Here is a 21,852-nt window from a genome sequence, read left to right as displayed (position 1 = left end):
TACGTGCGTTGAGAAACAAAAAAATCAACAACACATCTAAAATGTTTGCCTGCACGGCAGTGAAGACAATAACACCTCATCTTCGTCCTCGTCTTCTTCTTCTTCTTCTGTCTCTGTAATCACACTTCTTGTGCAATTCGGAAGAAAAACAATCTTCTACTGTAAATGTAAATAGACGTAAATGTCTTGACTTTATCTTGCTGTACAATTAAACCCCGAACGGAGGGGTTAAAAAATGAATAAGTAAAATGAATAAATAAATGAAACATATTGAAGCGGAACTGAGAGCCTTTTTTTTCCTTCCTGTGCACCTTCAGACGGAGAATATGTGGAATAATTAACGAGCCGATCCGGTTCAGACTGGCACTCAGAGCTCCTTCCTTATCGGCCTTTTTAATCTGCGTCAGCCCTCCCCGTCCCTCCGTCCTTTTTTTTAAATTTTGTATTCTGCTGCTGTAAATGGGCCACGCCGGACCCGAGGCTAATGGCCCCGGCTCGTGACGGAGCGTTTTTCTGAGGCGTTTTTTTTCCCTCCCGCCTCCCCAAAGACCCTCAGCAGGAGTTTTCTTTTAACGGACGACTCGCAGTTTGACACAACACGTGTTGTTCGTCTGTGTTCAGGAAGTCAGTGTGACTCCGCACGGTGGCGTTGTTTCCGATGCGTTCCTCAAACTCGGTGTCGTTCCCCTCTGCCGAGATGGAATGCCGAGCCGAACTCGGCCGTGTGTTGGTGAGAGAGAGAGAGAGAGGACGACGGGGCGTCGCCATGGATGTATTATAAGAAATGAATACCAGACTGGCAATATAGCGGTGCGCCGATTTTTCCCAGTGGCAACTCGAGGTACTGCAGCGAAAAAAATGCCATGGGTCCATAAAGCATTTTTCCCATAGACTGCAATACAAAAATAAATGCCTTTTAAAACGGCTGACAGGACAACTGTGACCTGAAACACGATTCATAGCAAATCGTTGTATTGTAGATTTTTCACTTGTGGTCTTTAAGTCGTTTAAAAAAACCCCGATAAAGGTCAGAAATTCAAGCGAGGGTTTATTTTATTTTTCTCTGCCCCATCCGATCGTTCACCAAATTCTTTGGCATGGATTGTGTAGAAAGAAGCCCATTTCATGAACCGTCGATATTTGCACGCACACACACACGCGCACACACACACACACACACACACACACACACACACACACACACACACACACACACACACACACACAGGGCCTGCTGCAAACCGTTGTTGTCGGGCAGATGTTGCCTTTGCTGTCACATATTTGCTTTCACCCGCTTCTACCCGTGCAGAAATGGTCCGATGCAGAGTGCCCCCCCTCCCTTCTCCCAAAAAAAAGTAGGCCAGTAGACGGACGGGCCATTAAGATTTAATGACGCGGCGCACCGGTGGCGGCGCAGCAGGTGGTTTGGCGCTTTCACGTCGAAGACGCTGAGGTGAAGTTCAGTCATGAGCGATGCAGGAAAATGAAAAGATTTCTTTGACGGTGCCGGTGGACCTGCGTCCTTGAGATGGAAAATCGAGCAGCAGCATCTTTTCAGCAGGCACCACCTCAGCCGTTCAGCCGAGTCGGAGAGAAAAACAGGCGGCAGAAAATCGGAAGCTGCTCGACCTTCAGCTCCCTGAAGGAAGCAACAGCAACATTTTTTTTTTCCCCCCTCCTCCCTCTTTTTTATTGTTATTTTGCTGCACACTCGGTGCTGAGGAGGAAGCTGCTGCTGCTGCTGCTGGATTTGTTGTCGCTCACTTTATTCTCTCTAGTTGATTGTCCCAGACAACAAACCGGCAGCTATTTAAAGAAACTCTGTTGCTCAGCGTTTTCGAAATAAAACACACAAACACAAACTTTCCCAGGAAGCAACAGCAGCAGCAGCAGCAGCATCCTTCAGTGTTTGGGACGCTTTGAAGAGCATTGTAGTGAAGCTAGAAACGTGCAGAACATTTAAAATGGCAAAAATCAGTTATTTCAGACACAGACAAAATCATTTTATGGGATTTTATTGAGGATTTTATGGAGCTGTCCAGCATATTTAGCCTTCTGTTTGCAGCCACTTTCCGTACATTTTCGAAAGGGGGAGTAAAACAAGGCGGCATTGAGAGGGCGGGGCCAACGCTGCTCTGGCGGGTGTGGTTCCCTTTGTGACATCACGCAGGGCTGACTTCCACAATTTTCAGCACCAGCTTTTTTCGGTCTCCATTTCCTGTTTCTCGCCCCCCCCCCCCCACACCCCCCCTGGCGGTCCGTCAACACGCTCCCGTCCCGCAGCACAAGACGGTGGAAGCGCTTCCTCTCCCGTGTCACGCTAGCTGGCCGCCACCCGGGAGCGGGAGCGGGGGAGGGGCTCGGCGGAGGAAGCTGATTGGCTCTCTTCTTTTGTCGGGAGCTCTCAGCACTCGTTCTGATAAGTGGCACCAAAGTGGCGCTTGTGTAAACACGGATCCTTATCGCCCGCTGAGAGACGGTCGCGCCCGCCGTAATGAGCCATTCACGCTGGCCTGCCGTGGCTCTGCCTCCTTCTCATCAGCAACGGCAAAACAAAAAAAAGAAGAAGAAACTAAATCCCTGTTGTGTGCGCCGTGGCTTTGAGACGGGAAAAGTTCAATATCGTTTCTTGTTTTGCCCAAGTTTACGTTCAGAACTGAAATGTGCCATCAACTGATTGGTATGGATTTTCCTCAGAGATTCACGACACAGTTTGGAAAAAGATCTTTTGCTTAAACAAATTAAATGGTTTTAGTTCCGCTGCATCAGAAAACTTTTTTGTCTTTTGTCTTGGTATTGAAAGACTTGAAGAAATGTTTCCAGTCCCAAGTTAAGCTTAGTCACTTGTTTTTATGTATTTTTCTCAGAACAATTTCGCCCTGAATTTGTTCTCTTGCCTTCTTTTTTTTTTACTCCCTTCCTCTGTGGAAGTTGGAGCCGAAACCCTGGAGGGCCTCCATGGTAACAGAGAGTTGTCCGAGGTAAAATTAGCTCCACAGCCGAGGAGTTAAATGAAAATAACAAGCTCAAATGATTTCTTCTTCTTCTTCTTCTTCTTCTTCTTCTTCTTCTTCTTCTTCTTCTTCTTCTTCTTCTTCGTCTTCGTCGTCTTCTTCTCCTTCCCCTTTATCTTTTGCTTTCCTTTCTTAAAAAAGATCAGACAGATATTGTTTATGACAAAATATAAAGTGAAAACTGATTGGACGGCCACTTCCATCCACTCAACGTCGTTTTCAATCATGTTCCTTACCCGCCTGCAGGTTGTAACAGCAGCTCAGCATCTTTCTCAATGAAGGAGGCCGAGTTTTCCTGTTCTGCCCCATCTTTTTTTTTTTTTTACTTTCTGAAAATGATCCTGTCTGGATCTTTTCAAAATTGAGATTTCGGGGAATTTTGACCCGAAATCTGTGCGACTCAGCGGAATGTTTCATAACACTGGAAGGAACACCAGTGTTTATTTATTTATTCATTTTTTAGTACAACATCCTGCCGAGACCAGCAGGAGGGATGAAAAAATTTGCATTTCTTTAGAAAAAAAAAAAAAAAAAAAGCAGCCTCAGGTAACATTTTTGTGTGTGTGTGTTTGTGTTTCTGTCAGGAGTCCCCGCAGGACAGCGCCATCACCAGGGACATCAACAGGACATTCCCGGCTCACGACTACTTCAAAGACACTGGAGGAGATGGGCAGGACTCCCTCTACAAGATCTGCAAGGTGAGACGGCAACTCTCCAGCTGTGTTTCCTTTTGTAAAATAAAATTGTGAGATTTCTAAAATTTTGACAAAGTGCAATTGCGATTTGCAGGTGTGTCCATTGAATGGTGCGAAGCGCATAAGCCGTCATTCTCGTAAAATCTCGTCCCGCGAGACCCCACATTGAGGAAGACAGATGCACAAAACAGTGTGCGTTTCGGAGCGGCGATTTGTCGTGAGCTGGTCACGTCCGCTGACGTGTAAATGCGGAAAAGTATTTCCATGACACATATAGCTCTATATCGATAAGTCTGACAAACCACCTAATGTGAGCCTAAAAACCTTTTAGCCATATTTGGGAGGTGTTTCGAGGTTTAGGTGTTCCCATGACCAGTTTTTTATTGCGATATTTAGTTTTTTTCCCCGCAATTCTAGGGTTAATAGAAACGCAGCTACTGTCATCATCAAGTAGAAAATTAAGAGCGGCAGGCGGCACGACTCAGGTTCAAGTGTCGCTGCATTTTCTTCCCTGCCAGGACGCCGTCCAATTAGAGAGTGCCGCCACCGCCCCCTGGTGGTCAGCAGGGGCGTGGAAATTAAGTGTAATTAACTTTTAATTTTGGGGGTTCAGCGAGTTCACAGACTGTCGGGGAAGAAGGAGCGAGTTTTGGGATCAAACACACACACACACACTTCCTCTCTCTCTCTCTCTCTCTCTCTCTCTCTCTCTCTCTCTCTATCTCTCTCTCTCTCTCTCTCATCTGTGACATGAGCACATTTCTACCTATAGCTCTATAATCGCCGGCCAAACATTTTTGCCGGCGTCCCATCCATTATGCACGACTCAGGCGCACGACATCCATCTCCCTCCCAGACAAAGCAGCTCCTCTGGTGCGTTTGAATTATTCACAGGGACCCCCCACCCGCCCACACCTCCCTTCCTCCGCCTCGGGCACGCTGATTGATCGGCACCTTGTCCGTTTGACCGGCTGGTTATTTGTGTTTGTGGCTCACTGGGCCACTTCCTCCACCCAGACTCGCTGCCTCCCTCACACACAAGAGAAATCAAGTTTTTTTTTAGACTGCAGTCAATTTTTTCACAAGTTCCACCTGGAAGCTGCACAGATTCCAGTTAGATACTCTAAGTTATTTTAGATTTTTTTTTTTAGTTAGATTTTGTTTAGTCCTACCTGCACTTTGACTAAATTACCGTTTTTTTTTTTGTGTTTTTTTTTTTAACAAACAATGTGTTATGTGGAGCAATGAAAAGAAGAATGGAGCACCAGAGCAGAATGAAAAATAATGTGTGAGACTTTAAGCTGTCGGTTTTGTTTTGCGGCTCCCTGTAAACACCTGCTGCTGCTGCTGCTGCTGCTGCTGTCTGTGTCGCCCCTGCAGGCCTACTCGGTCTACGACGAGGAGATCGGCTACTGCCAGGGTCAGTCCTTCCTGGCCGCCGTGCTGCTGCTGCACGTGAGTACATATCAGCGACGTCCAACGCTCCCCTCCCTGGAACGAGTCTGTTTGGTCTCTGCCGCTGACATCAGTATCCGCGGAATGCCGCCTGCATCAAATCGTCTGTGTCGGAAGTCGGTTTAAAATAAATGAATAAGAAATAAAAACTACCAGGTGCAGGGTGACAGCCTGCATGGCTTTAAATTGGCATAAATAATGTGGACTGTGTTTATAACGGCCAAGGCTTTTTACATATTTGAGCTGAAGCAGCGCTGCCATCTAGTGGGTAACTGCTGTTAGTTTCTTTTCAGTTAAGAAGAAAGAAAATCAATGAAAATCAATGAATCTCTTGTCTTTAAACTCTTGTAAGTCACTTGTTGTGGCCATAAGCCACACGTCTGGACTGCAGCACCATCCATAATGTTAGACTGGGAATATTAATAACAACAATAGTAATAAGAGTCATAATTTCCCCAGATGCCGGAGGAGCAGGCCTTCAGCGTGCTGGTCAAGATCATGTTCGATTACGGGCTCAGGGACCTTTTCAAGCAGAACTTTGAGGATCTGCACTGCAAGTTTTTCCAGCTTGAGAGACTCATGCAGGTGTGTCTCCATTCTGATGTTTTTTTCATGTTGATTTATTTGTTTCAACACGCTTCCTTATCTGACTTGTGTGCTCCTTCCCTCCCAACAGGAATACATCCCGGATCTGTACACCCACTTCCTCAACGTGGGTCTGGAGGCGCACATGTACGCCTCCCAGTGGTTCCTCACCCTCTTCACAGCCAAGTTCCCGCTCTACATGGTCTTCCACATCATCGACCTGCTGCTCTGCGAGGTGGGTGCCGTTTTGTCTTTGCTACATAATTACATATATCTTGATCATGTGTTTGATGTCTTCAGTATTTATCTGCTGCTGTGTAGAAAGTTGTAAAGATTTTTTAAAAATTGCATGAGAAACGTTTGTCCAAAGTTTTGACTGGTAGTGTATAATCGACCATGTTTGGCTGCTGCATGCTATCATTATGTGAAATTATTGGGGGGGGGGAAAGGATTCTTTAAAGCTATTATTCCATCACAGTACAAATTGCAAATCAAAGTCGAATTTAACGGAAAAGAAAAAAGAATCTCAGTCAGTGAGTGAAATGGTGTCTTTTGTTTTGCAGGGCATCAGTGTGATCTTTAATGTAGCCCTGGCACTGCTAAAGGTAAGGACACACACACACACACACACACACACACACACACACACACACACAGCAGAACTTCCATTCCACATGCAAACAAAAAAATCCCGCTGATTTGTGGGAAAGCGGAGAACATGTGACTCTTCCAACAGCACCAGCTTTGTCTTTTGACAATTGGTCGTTTGTGTTGTGTGTGTGTGTGTCACGTGACCCCACCAACCCAACCCATACTTGACAACCCCCCACCCCCAACCCCCTCCCTCCCCTTGTCACCGACAGACATCAAAAGACGATCTGATCCAGGCTGATTTCGAGGGCGCCCTCAAGTTCTTCCGTGTGCCCGTCCCCAAGCGGTACCGCTCCGAGGAGAACGCCAAGAAGCTGATGGAGCTGGCCTGCAGCATGAAGGTGAGCTCACGGCTACACCTGCCTGCCTGTCCTTCACAACTCCACACCGTAACACATTTAAACTAGCAAGAGTTTGAATGCAGTAAATGGTAAAATACTCGGTGCAGCCTTGCTGCTGTTGAAATACCACTAGAGGGCAGTGTTGGACCTTTAATTGAGTCTGAAAGATCCAGGAGGATCTTTCTTCTTTTTCTTTTTTTGCGTCCCAGTTTTGTGCACACTCACACCTGTGCCCGATCTGTTTAGAACAGCTTGGCCCAGTTTTGAGGATCTGACTTTGAGCGTAAGTTTACTTTACAAGGCCAGGAGGACAAACAGAGCAGCTCTCTGACAGACACCGTCCCAGAGACGCTGCGGCCAATAGGGTTGTACGATTATTTATATTTATATGTTTCATCACAACATGGCGTTTCTGTGATCCTCTTTTGACTCGCTCAGCGCGCCGAAGCTGGCGTCCAGCTGCTTTTGGCCGCAAACGCGTCGTTCCAAGAAGTGGTTTGTTCTGACCGACGACCTTTCGTGACTTCCTGCTGCCGCGCCGGCGCTGCCAGTCAGACCCGAGTGGAGGAAGGCTAATCTGGAGCTTGGATGTCATTAGAAAGTGGGATTAACAGAGCGGATTAGCCGCTGTTTTTCGCACTGCGCTCTGATTGGACCCTCAGATCTCTATGGGTCGCTGGCTACTTGAATCAAGTGGCTCACTTGGGTCCTGGCTAGCAGGGTGTGTTCACACCAGGAGCCAGGTCCCGGACCATGTCCAAGTCCGGGACTAGGCACAGGTACAGGTACAGGTCCTGGTCTAGCACCATGTCCAAGTACAATTGCAGGTACAGGACCAGGTACAGGGAAAGGATCTTGTCCAAGTCCAAGTCCAGGACCAGTTACAGGTCCAGGTTTCAGGTTCTGGTCTAGGAACTAGGATTTGGACTTAGGACTATGTCCATGTCCAAGTCCAGGTAGAGGTAAAGGTAAAGGACCAGGTCCAGGACCATGTCCAAGTCCAGGACCATGTCCAAGTCCAAGTCCAATTCCAGTACTATGTCCAAGTCTAAGTCCAGCTACAAATGCCGATAGAGGGCCAGGTCCTGGTCCAAGACCAAGTCCAAGACCAAGTCCAAGACCAAGTCCAAGTCCAAGTCCAAGTCCAGGACCATATGCAGGTCCAGGTCCAGGACCAAGATCCAACATTCAGGACCAGGTTCAGGATCTGTGTGGCTGAGAAGGCGTTCCAACTCCTCTGAGGCTCTCATCCATTGAGGACAGACATTAATTACTGCTCTCAGCAGCGTGAGACCGCTGTCTGGTGGACGACATGCGTAACAGCCGTGTGCTGATCTGTTGGACCCAAACAGTTGCTGCTGATGTTCTGTCTGCAGATAAATGTGAAAACTTTTTTTAAATGTGAAAAGGGTGCTTGTTGTGACACCGATGCAGCGTCCTCTGGTGGTAACTGCCTTTGTTTTAAAAGTGCTTCCAAATACTTAAAGTAGAGGCGTCTGTCATACTTTTTTAATTCTGTCCTGTAGTGCGGTGAACACATTTCCAGCTGGCGGCAGAACCCAACTGGTACACGGCCGACCTTATTTTTGTTGAGCATCTCAAACTTCCTCCTGTCATCAGTCTCCCATTGACAAATTAGTACACGTATCAAAACACACACACACACACACACACACACACACACACACACACACACACACACACACACTTGGCAGGGCTCCTCGGAGCAGCGTCCTCCTCTCAGTCGTCTCAAAGCGCAACTGAGAGTGAGTTAGTTTGTCTCTGACTGATCAAATCATTTCAGGAGCTCATTTTAAACTGACCAAAGCTTGGGGCTTGCAGCATTTTTTTTTATTGCCTCTTTTCAAGATCCGAAACGTTTTTAATCGTTCAGTCGGCAAAATCGGAAGCTGGCTTTTTTTTAAATAAAATTTCAATTTTGCGTCTGACGTGTGATAAATAATGTAGAAATGAAGACCTGACTGCCTCCCCGACTGACTCAGCAGCAAGAGGACACCACTTGGCAAAAATAAATAAATAATAATAATTAAAAAAAGCCTGCTGACTCTCAATAAAGTCCCCTTTCTTCTTCCGCTCAGTGTGTGATGGATTAATATGTATTAATATGTATATGTGTATGTGCATATATATATATATCTATTATATATGTGTATGTATATATATGTATATACATATACATATATATACACATGTCCGTGCATATGTATATATTCTAACTCCTAGGTCTTAAGATTTTTCCCACGACAACCAGCGTCTGATGGTTGGTTATACAAAATCCAGTGCCCTTGTTGCTTGTTGCCCTCACTGACCTCAGATCAGCCAGAAGAAGCTGAAGAAGTTTGAGAAGGAGTACCACACCATCCGGGAGCAGCAGGAGCAGCAGGAGGCGCCCATCGAGCGCTACGAGGTACACACACACACACACACACACACACACACACACACACACTTGAATAACACAAGCCACATTCTGATTAAGGTCTATTTTGTTGCACTGCGCATTGTAAAGCGTCCGGCCGCGGCTGCACCTCCTGCAGGGGAATAAATCTCTGTGGCTGTGAGCGCGTGCAGACCTTGACAGTCCTCATTGGGCCAAAGAAAAACTGCCGGGCACCGCAAAAAAAAAAAAGGCCATTAAGTGTATGCGCCATAAGTCATCGGCGTGGTAACAGGTTGCAGGAGAGCAGCAGCAGCAGCAGCACATCATCAATTTCAGCGGCTCCTGGGGGGAGTGAGAGGGTGGTGGGGGGGGGGTTGCCCCCGAGGAGCAAATATCGTTTGTTAAGGTGTCAGAGAGGCGTGTCGAGATGTTTGTGTTTAGTATTTAGGGAGGACGAGCGAGCGTCGAGGTCGCCGCCGTCGCCGGAGAGAATAACCAGAGCGAGCGGCTGATCTGACTTTGTTAAAAAGCACGGAGGGAACGACACCGTGCGACTGGTTCAGCCGGTTTCCATAAAGTGTCTGTGACTTCTGATGCCGGCGACAGCAAAAACCGGTCAGAGACCGCGTGCAACGCTGCGACACCCAGTGGCGAAAGTGCGGTTGTTGCACGCAGCTCAGTTAGCTCAGTTAGCTCGGATCGCTTGGCGGTTGCGTCCGTCTCAGAGAGAAATTGACTAACACAATTGCATTTTAGTCGTGTCAGTCACAAGTTTTCAATGTTTTTCAGCATTTAACTCAATTCTCACCTCAGCCGGTCGAGAGTTTCGCAAAGTTTAAAGCGAAGCGAAGTCGTCTTTTCCTCAGAGTTGCTGATCTTTGCTCTTCTCGTAGTTGTGTCGCAGCGAGGCTCGCAGTCACTTCCTGTATTTGGCCTTGGTCTTCCTTTGTTTTTTTGTTTTTTTTGTTTTCTTTCACTTCAGCCACTTACTTCCTTGTTTTGTCACAACTTAAAGAATGCTGATTGGACAGAAGAAAAAAATAACAAACTTTTCTGATTTCTGAGCTACAATCCTGGCGGTCCAGCTGGAAACGCTGGCTTCTGTCTCTGACGCTGCTGCTGCTGCTGAGTGTCTGTCTGTCTGTCTGTCTGTCTGTCAACACTCTGAGAATATTCCACACATCACGTTAAACATTAGTCCAGCCTCAGCTGAGCTTGTGCCACTTTTACAGGCTCACAGTGCAGAAAGTGCACAAGCAGCAACACTGAGGCTTCTCTCTCCTAACGCCCTTCCTTCCTTCCTTCCTCTTTACCTCCTCCCCCTCCTCCTCCACCTCCTCTTGCGGCGCCCAGCGGGAGAACCGTCGGCTGCAGGAGGCCAACATGCGTCTGGAGCAGGAGAACGACGACCTGGCGCATGAACTGGTCAGCAGCAAGATCGCCCTGCGCAAGGACCTCGACAATGTAAGGCACGCACACACACGCACACACACACACAGTCTCACACGCACTGTTAAAGCGTAACGAGAAGGTCAGGAATTTGTGCAACAAAAGTTTTTTGATTTATTTGTTTTTTTTGTGGCTGTGTTGTGTGCGAGAGGGAAGCAGTTAATGTGTTTTCTTGTTTGACCTTAAAACGGCAGAAGCTGCAAAGGACCAAGTAGGGCAAGTCTAACTTTGCATGACATTGGCTCTGTTATCTGTGTGTGTGTGTGTGTGTGTGTGTGTGTGTGTGTGTGTGTGTGTGTGTGTGTGTGTGTCAGGCTGAGGAGAAGGCAGACGCCCTGAACAAAGAGCTGCTGCTGACCAAACAGAAGCTGGTGGACTCTGAGGACGAGAAGCGGCGCCTGGAGGAGGAGTCTGCACAGGTCACCTCTCCAACCCGCCCCCCCATCTGTCTGTCTGTCTGTCTGACTGTCTCTGTCTGTTGCCTCTTTAAACCTCTGCGTGTGAATTTGAAGACTGTATCGTCTGCACACGGACGTTTTACACAACAGCAAACACCACTGTCGTAGAAATGACTGTGGACCAGTCCAGCCTGTAGAAGGACCTGTGAGAAATACTGAAGGTCTCCACATGTTAATTTGTCTAATTTGACTTCAGTTGAATCGGTGACCCCTGACCCCCTGACCACTGTTGCTAAAAATATTCTGCCGCTACCGGGCATCCGCGTCTGCGAGACGTGTCGCTCTCTCAAATGCAGTGTTGCTAGAAACAAGATGTGACCTCAGGAGGTCGCAGGAGCAGGAGGAGGTGATGGAGGAGGAGCTCCAGCGTCTCTTCTGCATGAAGAGTCGCAATGAGACCCGCAGCCATCTGTTCCTCTCCGTGTCACAGCCAGACATCCCAGTGTGTGTGTGTGTGTGTGTGTGTGTGTGTGTGTGTGTCGCTGTGACCCTGAGTGACACTCGTGTTCGTGTGAAGGTTGTGGCTCCGCCCCCACTACCCTCCCCCTCACCCCCACCCATCTTCTCAACATGTCACAGCCTTCACAGGGCCTCTGGGGACTAACTCTAACACTACCTGTGTGTGTGTGTGTGTGTGTGTGTGTGTGTGGCTCCACAGCTGAAGGAGATGTGCAGGCGAGAGCTGGACAAATCCGAGTCGGAGATCAAGAAGAACGGCTCCATCATCGGGGAGTATAAACAGGTACGGCGTCTTTATGTCTCGTATTTAATGTCTCCGTTTCAGCAGAAAAACAGATTGGAGAATAAAAAGTGAAAGTGCAGACCGCGTGGATGGATGAAACACACATTTCGTGAAATCTCTGTGGATGGGGACAAAGAAGAAAATGCTTTTCATTGACCGCGGTTAATTTTTTGACCTGCAGTACCTCGAGTGGCCACTGGGGAAAATAATCGTGCCTCTGTAACTCAAATGATATATTTGGGCCTTTTGGGCCTATGGGATTTTTTTTGCTGCAGTACCTGGAGTGGCCACTGGGGAAAATTGGCGCCGCCATATTGCCAGTCCGGTATCCAGTTCTTACAATACATCCATGGTCATTCGAACGTCCTGTAACGGTGCCATTAATAGATGAAGAAGAAGACAGAAGGGAATTTGGATGTGTGTGGGTTTTTTTTGTTTTTTTGTTTTTTTCGTGCTTGTCCCCGAGTTGAACTCTGAGCCGCGCAGCTTATTTTGACTCGCTGTCTCTCTGAATCCGTCTTTCGCTGAATTTTCATCCTTTCAGATCTGCTGCTGCCGCCGCACTTAAATATAAACCTGCTCAGATCCGCCGCCGCCGCCGCTCTCATCTTGAGACATTATGCAACACCGCCGCTGTCCCTCCTCCTCCTCCTCCTCCCACTCCTTGTGGTGGCAGACGGAAATAGCGAGCCCCCCCCCCCCCCCCTCCCCTTTTTTCTTTTTTTTTCTTAGAGGCAGACCTCCGCTTCACCTGAGTCTAAAAATACGGCGGCGGCAGCGCAGGACGCTGAAGACGGCGCTCGCTGTCAGAGGCTGTCCGAGATCTGACGGCTCCGTGTTTATTAGCGGCCGAGGCAGACGGCAAACTACAAGGTGCTCGGATTAGAACTCGTGAAAGAGGGAATTTGGCAAAAATAAATAAAAGTCCCTTTTTATTCCCTGCGACGGGGAGGAAGAGTTGACGGATGGAGAGAAAGTGTGCGCTCGGTCTCAGGGGACCGACAGGACGAGGAAGGCATCAAAAATAGCTCACTTGGCTTTGAGTATTCTTTAAATAGAGACTTTTAAAAAACAAACACACTACCAGTCAAAAGTTTGGACACAGCCAATGAATTTAATGTCTTTTCTTTCCTTCTCATGACTATTGACATTGCAGTTTCTCGCTGAAGGCATCGAAACTACGTATGAACACATGGAATTATGTAGGAAACAATAAAAGTGTAAAATAACTCAAACATGTTTTATATTGAATTTCTTCAAAATATCCACCTTTCATAAAAAGCATATTTAGAGTTATTTAACATGTTTTTCTTTGTTGTATATGTATATATGTTGCTCATATATTTGATGTCTCAGTGTAGAAAGTTGTAAAGATGAAAAATATTTTGACTGGTAGTGTATATATGATTATTATCCTCCCTGCATAGCCGCCGCGGACGCCAAGTTCCCCCCCCCCTTTTTTTTTCTTCCATTTGCAGGATTAGAGCCAAACGAGCTTTGTGTGCTAATTGCTCCTCCAGCCCGGCTGTTAGCACCCGAAGCTAAGAGCCGCCCGTATAGCGACATGCAAATCCCTCCTGAGCCTCTGTAATGCCGCCGCGCTCACGCTAGCTGGAGCTCAGATAATACTGTGACCTCTCATCGATCAGCCAACCAGCCAACCAGCCAACCAGCCAAACTCGGAGCTGAACTCCGAGTTTTTTTTACGTGTTTTACCACTTTACAACAGGTGGCGACGTTTAGACCGAGGCCACGATGAATTATTGAGTGGGGACGTTGTTTGAAATGAAGCCCGGGATTGTTGATTGTTTGCTGGAGGAAACGGGAAGCAGCCTGAACGTCAGAGCTGCAGGAAACATTTATTCTGAATTTGAATCAACGCAAAGAGACCACAGTCTCCGAAACCCCAGACGTGATGAAAAGTGACTGCAAACGTGTGGTGTGTGTGTAGGAGAGAGTGTGTATGTACATGTAGGCATGTCTGTCTAAGCCTTTATTGGACCTTTAAGTCCGTGAGACTGCCACTGACTGGCCGAGCAGTTGCCCTGTCCAACACTGAGAAACAGAAGAAGTTTAGCCGCAGTACCGCGGACCGCCACTGGGGCTGTGATGTTGAATTCCAGACGATGCTGTTAAATTATGAAAAGCAACATCGTGCGAAGATTCACCGCACAGTTAAAGCCGGTTGCTTTGGTTTTGTGTGATTGTGTGTGTGTGTGTGTGTGTGTGTGTCGGAGCGGCGCCGAGAGGAGGAGATGAGTCGCAGTGTCGGAGAGATCAGGAAGTGATGAGCAGCAAAGGAGACCAAACAGGTGTGGGAGGAGAAAAAAAGAAGGCCGGGTGAGAGAGAGATGTATAGAGGGGCGGGGGGGTGTGAACGCCACGGTGGGCTCGGCGAGGTGTTGGTGTGTTGGTGTTAGTGTTCACACAGGTGGCAGGGATGAGTCACATCGCATCGATTCCTTGCTTTGCTCTGTGTGTGTGTGTGTGTGTGTGTGTGTGTGTGTGTGTGTGTGTGTGTGTGTGTGTGTGTGTGTTCGTGTGTGTGTGTGTGTGTGTGTTCATGTGTGCGTGAAGAAGGTACAAACTGTCCGTGTGTGTCAGTTTAAACTGCCTCTGTTTCAGAATATATCAGAAGAGCAGAAGGGAATGCATCTATCAAGGTGTAATTATCTCATTAATCAAGAAATAAAATGTTAGCTTTAGCACCACTTGCGTCTTTTCCCAAACAGTTAACACGATGATTCATCAGCTTATCGTTAAAACTAAATACCAGCAAAAACCATCATCGTGCAAAATTTTGACAGCCGTTGCTGTAAAACTAAGAAAATTTAGGGGTGAGGCGTCGGGCAACAGTACTGGAGACATCCACCAGGGGGCAACGGGCGTTTCTGTTGGAATTTTTTTTAAATTATTATTTTTTTTTAATTTTTTTTAAAGACTCTTCCTGTTCTTCCTTCTATTTCCAGATCTGCTCCCAGCTGAGCGAACGGCTGGAGAAGCAGCAGACGGCCAACAGAGGAGAGCTGGAGAGAATCAGGGTGAGACACACACACACACACACACACACACACAGGCACGCACGGAGCTGACACACTCTTCCATCAGCAGCTGTCTGCACTCAAACTGGCTGTGGATTAACAGCCAGGACCTGCAGTGGGGTGTAATTACAGACTGATGTATGTGTATGTGTGTGTGCATGTGTGTATGGATCCATGTGTGTGTCTTTTACACGCTGCGTAATTGAGCGTTAATAGTGTCATTAGAAAGTGGGCGGGGCCTGGAGGGGCGGCCACAGAGGGTCTGTTTCCACACTAGCTGCGTTTCAATTCTCCCTAGAGTTGCGCAACACCGAAACATCGCAATAAAAAACTCGTAATGGAAACACCTCGACTTCGATGTCCGGTGACGACGTGTAAATGCGGAAAAACGTTTTTCCATGACACTTTTTTCATGTCTGAAAAACCACCTCATTCGAGCGTCAAAATCTTTTAGCGATATTTAAGAGGTTTTTCACGGGTTTTTCGCAATTCTAGGGGTAATAGAAACGCAACGTCTCTCCTCTTTCTCTCTCTCTGCCTGACCTTTGACCTCTGTGACCTATGCCCCCCCCAACCCCCCCGTCCCCCTCTCCCCAGGCCAAGGTGGAGGGCTGCGAGAAGTGCGGCGGCCTGTTCAACAAAGAGGGCCGTGTGCGGGCCGGCGCGGGCGGCGCGGCGCCAGCAGGGGGCAGCGAGGAGCCGGACGAGGAGAAGGAGGACCTGAAGAACCAGCTGAGGGAGATGGAGCTGGAGCTGGCGCAGACCAAGCTGCAGCTGGTGGAGGCCGAGTGCAAGATCCAGGTACGGTTTCCCCCATGACCACCCTCGAAATGTGTGGTTGAGACGGCCGTGTGGGTTGACCTGTGTGTTTGCCCACCTCCCCCCTCCAGGACCTGGAGCACCACCTGGGTCTGGCCCTCAACGAGGTCCAGGCCGCCAAGAAGACCTGGTTCAACCGGACGCTCAGCTCCATCAAGACGGTCACCGGCACCCAGGGCAAGGAGACGGCCTGACCTGGCCCGGCCGGCAGAGGTGGATGACTAATCTAACCCCCCACCACCGCCGCCGCCCCCCTGACCCCTCCCCCCGCTGCCAGGGTCACGACCTTGGACGACCTTGACTATAAAAACCAACAAACGAACGAACGAAAAACAAAAAGTGTGAGTTAAATGTCCTCGTGTCTCCCGACCTAACGACCCCGCCCACCAGGCTGGTGGTGCTAGTGGGGGGTGGGGATGGGGTGGGGGGGTGTCAGTGACCCTTGACCTGACCCCCACCCCCACCCCTTGCAATCCAAACTCTCCGACAACAGACAATGTGCTTCCACTGGTCAAACAGAGGAGGAGGAGAAGAAGAAGGAGAAGCTTGGTGATCACTGTCCGTCGTCGTACTGCTGATGAGGAGGAAGTTGCGGACGCCTGCGCAGGAAGTGACCTGACAGGATGGGGATTTGAAACACTCCGCCCCTCCCTCACCCGTTCCTCCCCCTCCACCCCCCCAACCCCGAGAACCCATCAGTCCCCCCCCTCCCGCCGTTACAATGTTGTAGGTACGAAAGCTGAGGCGCCTTTTTTCTTCTTCCTCCTCCCTGATTTCCATTGAACAAAACTAGTTTGTTTGTCGTTTTTTTTCTATGAATGTGTTCAAGTAAAGTAAGGAGGCGCGTGTGTGTGTGTGTGTGTGTGTGTGTGTGTGTGTGTGTGTGTGTGTGTGTGTGTGTGTGTGCGTGCGCGTGAGTGTTCGTACCTGAAACAGCGACGTTACACAATGCGTGTGTATAAAAGAACAGAAAGAGGAAGTGCCAGAGGAAGGCGGAGCACTGCGGAGCGAGCGTCCCCTTTACCCCCACCCCCGGATCGGACCACTTCCTGGTGGCCAAGAGCCCCCCGGAGCCCTCAAGACACACAAGGAGGTTCCCAACATTTTCCCTCCCTAAAACCAAGTTTTATAATTTTGTTGTTTTTGAAAAGTGTCATTGTGCGAAGATTCACCGCACACTTGTGTTTTTTTGTTTGTTTGTTTTTTAATTTTGTTCGTGTTTTTTAAACGTCTTTGAGGTTTGTTCGGTTTGCTGCACAAAGATACTTTATGAAAACAAACTAACAAACAAAAAGTTCTGAACCGGGCAAAACCACCGACATCACTCCAAACAAAAATTATGGGGGGTGGGAAAATCCAAAGAACCACCGTCGCTCCGAGTCGCCGCCATTAAAGCCCGCCTCCTTCGCTACAGCAGCCACTGACCTTTGACCCCCCGCCCCTCCCACCAGTCCGCTTGGCCGTCGACAAAACGCTTTTTGTCATTTTTATCAGCGTCCGACAACACTGAGTGGACGTTTTATTTTGAAACACCTGGCAGGTTGGAAGACCTCTGGAACAATACATCCTGTTCCTTAGCGGTAACACCTGCTGGCAGCCAAGAAGCATTGCAGTCTTTGGTACATCGTCCTGCTATGTGAACTTTGACTGACCTTGAAAACCGGAGGAGAGTCCCTGAAAGCGTTGGAATGGCCCTGAAAAAGAGGGACCTTTTTTTCTAACTTGCAGAGCCACACCCGGCCACCAGGGGGGCTCTGACACGCGAAGCTACCGTCATGTGGAGCGAAATGCTAAATGCTGGTTTTAACAAGCAAGCGGCAAATAAACGAGCGTCTGTAGTGATGAATGGGCGTGTTGAAAGTACATCCAGGGATGTGAAAACCAGCGGCAACAATTTGGGGTCCAGCAGTGCATGATGGGAGCTGTAGGCCCAGACTGAAAGGCTTAAAGGAGGAATCGGCATCGCCGATGGATCGTCTGCGAAGCGATAAAGAGCGAAAATAGTGACGAGGCTATGCGTGTGTGTGTGTGTGTGTGTGTGTGTGTGTGTGTGTGTGTGTGTGTGTGCACGTCAGGGTCGAGTTGCCGAGTGCCAGAGCGGTTTGTCATCTGGACGTGTATCCAGTGACGGCGGCGGCGGCTCAGGACTCAACGAATAAATCAATCAGCGCCAGTCGCTCCGAGTCCCACGAGTCGGTTTCAGTCGACGACCAGCAGATGTTTGAGCGACCCGGTGGGGGGGAGGGGCATGTGGGGGAATTCTGGGGGGGGGGGTCGGGGTCACTCGCATTAAGACATTGGTGAGATGCCGGGGGGGGGGGGGGGGGGGGGGGGAGCTGCTCTGCTCTGGAGTGAACTGAAGCTGAGCCGAGCAGGTGGCTGAATGTGATTGGAGCGGAGCCGGGCGACCGGTGATGTCACAAAGGTTTTTGGGGGGGGGATGACTCCTTTAAAGAGCACTGGCTTGTAAATAACAAACAAGGGTGTGTTTTGTTTTTTTTGTTGATGCTCTGTTTCCTTTATTTTTTACTCTCTAACGTTGCCTACTTGTTCCCGCCCACCTGCTGCTTAGTCCCACCCACGGCCACCTTTGATTTTCGTTTTTTTTTTTTGTTGTTTTTTTATTTTAATAATTATTATTTTGTTTTGTATCATGTTTTGTTTTGCTTTTTTTGCTTCTCTGTCCAACTGCTGTTTGGTTAATTTAATGCCAAAATGTAGCCCTTTATCATTGACAACAACAACAACAACATTATCACCGTGTGGAACTTGTACTAGTGGTAGGATGCATTGTGTAAAATTCAACAGTTTCAATATAAAGATATCGACATACAGGAAGTGTCTTCTGTCTCCTTTTCCATCCGCTCCACCTGATCGGAACCAACCGGGAGCCAATCAGCTGAGTGGGATTTGTCGCTCGGCCACTGGGAAATCTCCCCCCCCTCTGTCTCTTCCTCATCTTCATCCCTCGCTTCGTCCTGCAGCGACAGCAGAGCGGGGACAACATTCCTCTTGTCGCCGCTGATTTGTGACACAGGGAGCCAAACGTCGACCTCCTGAAATCCTTCCTGTCACCTGATCCCACAACACACACACACACACACACACACACACACACGCACCAGCGCGCGCACACACACACACAAGTCATCGTGAGGGTTGACAACTTTGCCAGTGTTGGATTTTTCGCGCTCACATCACATCACAGCCTCTTTGACTGCACCAAGTGCAGCCCCATCGAGCAACACGCCGATTGGCTGATCTGGGAAGGGGGCGGGGCCAGACAAGCTTGGCAAACTGTTCAGCATCAAGCACATCAACATCATCACCATCACCACCACCACCATCATCATCATCATCATCATCATCATCATCATCATCATCATCATCATCATCACCACCACCACCGTCATCGTCATCGTCGTCAGCACCGTCACCATCACCATCATCTTCATCATCATCATCATGCCAGGAGGTTCCAGCCAGTGCAGGTCTGCTGATGCTCTCATGGATTTATTTTATTCATTTGCTTTGTCATCTTGCCCTACTTTACTTTGGTTGATGTGGCCAAGAACTATGGAATCAACTCCTCGCGGGTCACATGTAACCCGCCTCCTCCCACTGTGACCCTGACCTCTGACCTTGTCGCCAACTCCCAAGGCCAATTAGGTCGAGTGCATTGATTGCGGTCACTTGTGTCACCCACCAGCTTTCCTTCTGGCTGGAGATCGATGAACACGATCATTGATTCCTGGCTGAGCTTCAGTGGCGGATCTGCAGGATCCAGCTGTTAGCTTGAAATGACTCTTCAAACACTGAAAAACGTGGATGAAATACAGCTATTTTATGACTTCATTTTTTCAAGTTCGGCAGGCCGGATTAAGATGTTTAACTGGCCGCATATTGCCCCCAGGCCATAGTTTGCCCACGCCTTGGAAAGATGGTATTGCAAGGCAGTAAAATCTGTCATTCAATCTTCTGAAGTAATTTCCTCCGGCCGTGGAATGAAACCGTGATTGTTATTATTATAATTAGCGATTCTAGAAAGAAAAAGTAAAGTGTAAAGTTTTTTTTTTCAAATGATAAAAAAATACATTTCATCACAGAAGAACAAACTTCTTTGGCCTTTTTGAACGCTGGTCGATCTATTTAAAAAGTCAGAGCTGCGATGTTGTGGTTGGTCCTCCTGCATCTGCCGCTCTGTCTCACACACACACACACACACGGTGGTCCCTCTCAGTAAATAGTTAGGGGGAACAGGTGCTCGGCCTCTTATTGCTTCTCTGAAAACTCTATAAATACTTTGTGCCGTTGTTACTGTTACTGTGTGGCCGTTTTTTTTTCCCGCCTTCCACCTGATCGATCCCGACCACACGTCTTTTTTCTTGCTGCTTTTTTTCTCCCTCCATCACAGATCTCGACAACATTTCGAACTCAAGACCTCATTAGAGTCTGTGAAGAAGTCTGTGGTGGTCGGTGGGCGTCGGCGCTGCCCGCCGGGTCCAATAAAAGTAAAAAAAAAAAAAAAAAAAAATTAATGCAAAATGAATAATACCACTTACAGTAAGGAAGCCCCTCCCCCTTGCCTCACACCTGATTGGCTGGCTGTCCAGCCGGGGCTATTTTCGGGCACGCTGTGTGCCTTTTGTTTCCTTTGGGCGCTTGTCCCTTCGCAAGCATGTGACACGTGTGGTCCACAAACAAGGCCACTTAACGCCGCAGACATTCCAGGAGCTCATTGTGTCGGACGCTCGCTCCTCTCTGGCTGCTGCTGCTGCTGCTGCTGCTGCTGCAGAACAAGTGGAAGGACATGATGGTGGATGATCACAGGAACCATCAGTAGACCAGGGGTGCCAACACTTTATATATATATATATGTATGTGTGTATATATATATATATATATATATATATACGTATATAAAATAACAGCAATAACCCAATTAAGTCATAATAATATCCCTCAGTGAACGTCCTATCCTGATTGACGTGCCAAAATAGTAGTATTAGCAGTACATGTGGTGTGTATTAGCGCCGGGCCAGCTCTAGCAGTGATTGTGTATTGCCTCCGGGTCAGAGTCTGACACTTATGCAGTAGATGAACGAGGGACTAAATAAACAGGAAATAATATCTGGAGACACAGATGTCGTACGTGCTGTGTCCCTGGAGTCAGACCGTTCCCCCTACTGCGCTAACAAGCGCCTCTAAAGTCGGCAGCGTCTCCACAAATTATTTGTGTGCTTTCAGATACAGCACACTGCAACGGCAGGAAAAGGTCACCATTTAACTCTGAGGGAAATGGGCCACAAACTAATTTCCCCCTCTTTTAAATGTCAGGCGTCGACTTTTTAGCTTAGCGCTGCTGCAAAAAGAAGAAAAAAAAATCAAGAGCAACTCGAACCCGGAGGGGGAAAAGATGAAGGAACCTGAGGAGAGAAGAAGAAGGATTGAAACTGCTGCTGGTACTACTGCTGCTACTATTGCTGCTACTGCTGCAGCTACTACTACTGCTACTGCTACTGCTGCTACTACTACAGCTACTGCTACTGCTACTACTGCTACTACTACTACTACTACTACTACTGCTACTGCTACTACTATTACTGCTACTGCTGCAGCTACTGCTACTGCTACTACTACTACTGCTACTGCTACTGCTACTGCTGCTACTACTACAGCTACTGCTACTGCTACTACTACTGCTACTACTACTACTGCTGCTACTGCTACTACGATTACTACTGCTACTACTGCTACTGCTGCTACTACTGCTACTATTACTACTGCTACTACTGCTACTGCTGCTACTACTGCTACTACTACTACTGCTGCTACTACTACTACAGCTACTACTACTGCTGCTGCTACTATTGCTGCTACTGCTACTACTACAGCTACTGCTACTGCTACTACTACTGCTACTACTACTACTGCTGCTACTACTACTACAGCTACTACTACTACTACTACTACTACTACTGCTACTGCTACTACTATTACTACTGCTACTACTGCTGCTGCTACTACTGCTACTACTACTACTACTACTATTGCTACTACTACTACTGCTGCTACTACTGCTACTACTACTACTATTGCTACTACTACTACTGCTGCTACTACTGCTACTGCTACTACTACTATTGCTAGCAGTACTACTACTACTACTACTACTGCTGCTGCTGCTGCTGCTGCTGCTGC

At 48.1% G+C, this 21,852-nt stretch overlaps 2 protein-coding genes across 4 annotated transcripts in view; both read left to right on the top strand.

Moving 5' to 3' along the window:
- The window catches only part of LOC142900516 (putative G-protein coupled receptor 21), a 5,596-nt gene extending 5,315 nt beyond the window's left edge, over positions 1–281 (top strand). Inside the window, exon 1 of the mRNA XM_076044843.1 lies at positions 1–281. This exon is cut by the window's left edge and continues 5,315 nt beyond it. The gene's annotated coding sequence lies outside the window, so the exon portion shown is untranslated.
- The window catches only part of rabgap1 (RAB GTPase activating protein 1), a 51,066-nt gene extending 32,581 nt beyond the window's left edge, over positions 1–18,485 (top strand). For all 3 annotated transcript variants that reach the window (XM_076044840.1, XM_076044841.1, XM_076044842.1), the window contains 14 exons: positions 3,599–3,712; positions 5,090–5,164; positions 5,624–5,749; positions 5,841–5,984; positions 6,313–6,354; positions 6,613–6,741; positions 9,077–9,169; positions 10,496–10,606; positions 10,906–11,010; positions 11,708–11,791; positions 14,761–14,832; positions 15,430–15,633; positions 15,723–17,101; positions 17,522–18,485. In XM_076044840.1, coding sequence (XP_075900955.1) covers positions 3,599–3,712; positions 5,090–5,164; positions 5,624–5,749; positions 5,841–5,984; positions 6,313–6,354; positions 6,613–6,741; positions 9,077–9,169; positions 10,496–10,606; positions 10,906–11,010; positions 11,708–11,791; positions 14,761–14,832; positions 15,430–15,633; positions 15,723–15,845 — 1,422 coding nt within the window. In that variant the 3' untranslated portion in view covers positions 15,846–17,101; positions 17,522–18,485. The remainder of the gene's footprint in view (positions 1–3,598; positions 3,713–5,089; positions 5,165–5,623; positions 5,750–5,840; positions 5,985–6,312; positions 6,355–6,612; positions 6,742–9,076; positions 9,170–10,495; positions 10,607–10,905; positions 11,011–11,707; positions 11,792–14,760; positions 14,833–15,429; positions 15,634–15,722; positions 17,102–17,521) is intronic.
- Positions 18,486–21,852: the final 3,367 nt, after the last annotated feature.

Source organism: Nelusetta ayraudi, unplaced genomic scaffold (genome assembly GCF_046127955.1).
Source record: "Nelusetta ayraudi isolate G7.1 ecotype Tasmania unplaced genomic scaffold, CSIRO-AGI_Nayr_v1 ptg000083l, whole genome shotgun sequence".
NCBI lineage: Eukaryota > Metazoa > Chordata > Actinopteri > Tetraodontiformes > Monacanthidae > Nelusetta > Nelusetta ayraudi.
The sequence above is the reverse complement of the archived record's forward strand: the minus strand, read 5'-3'. Positions and strand labels throughout refer to the sequence as shown.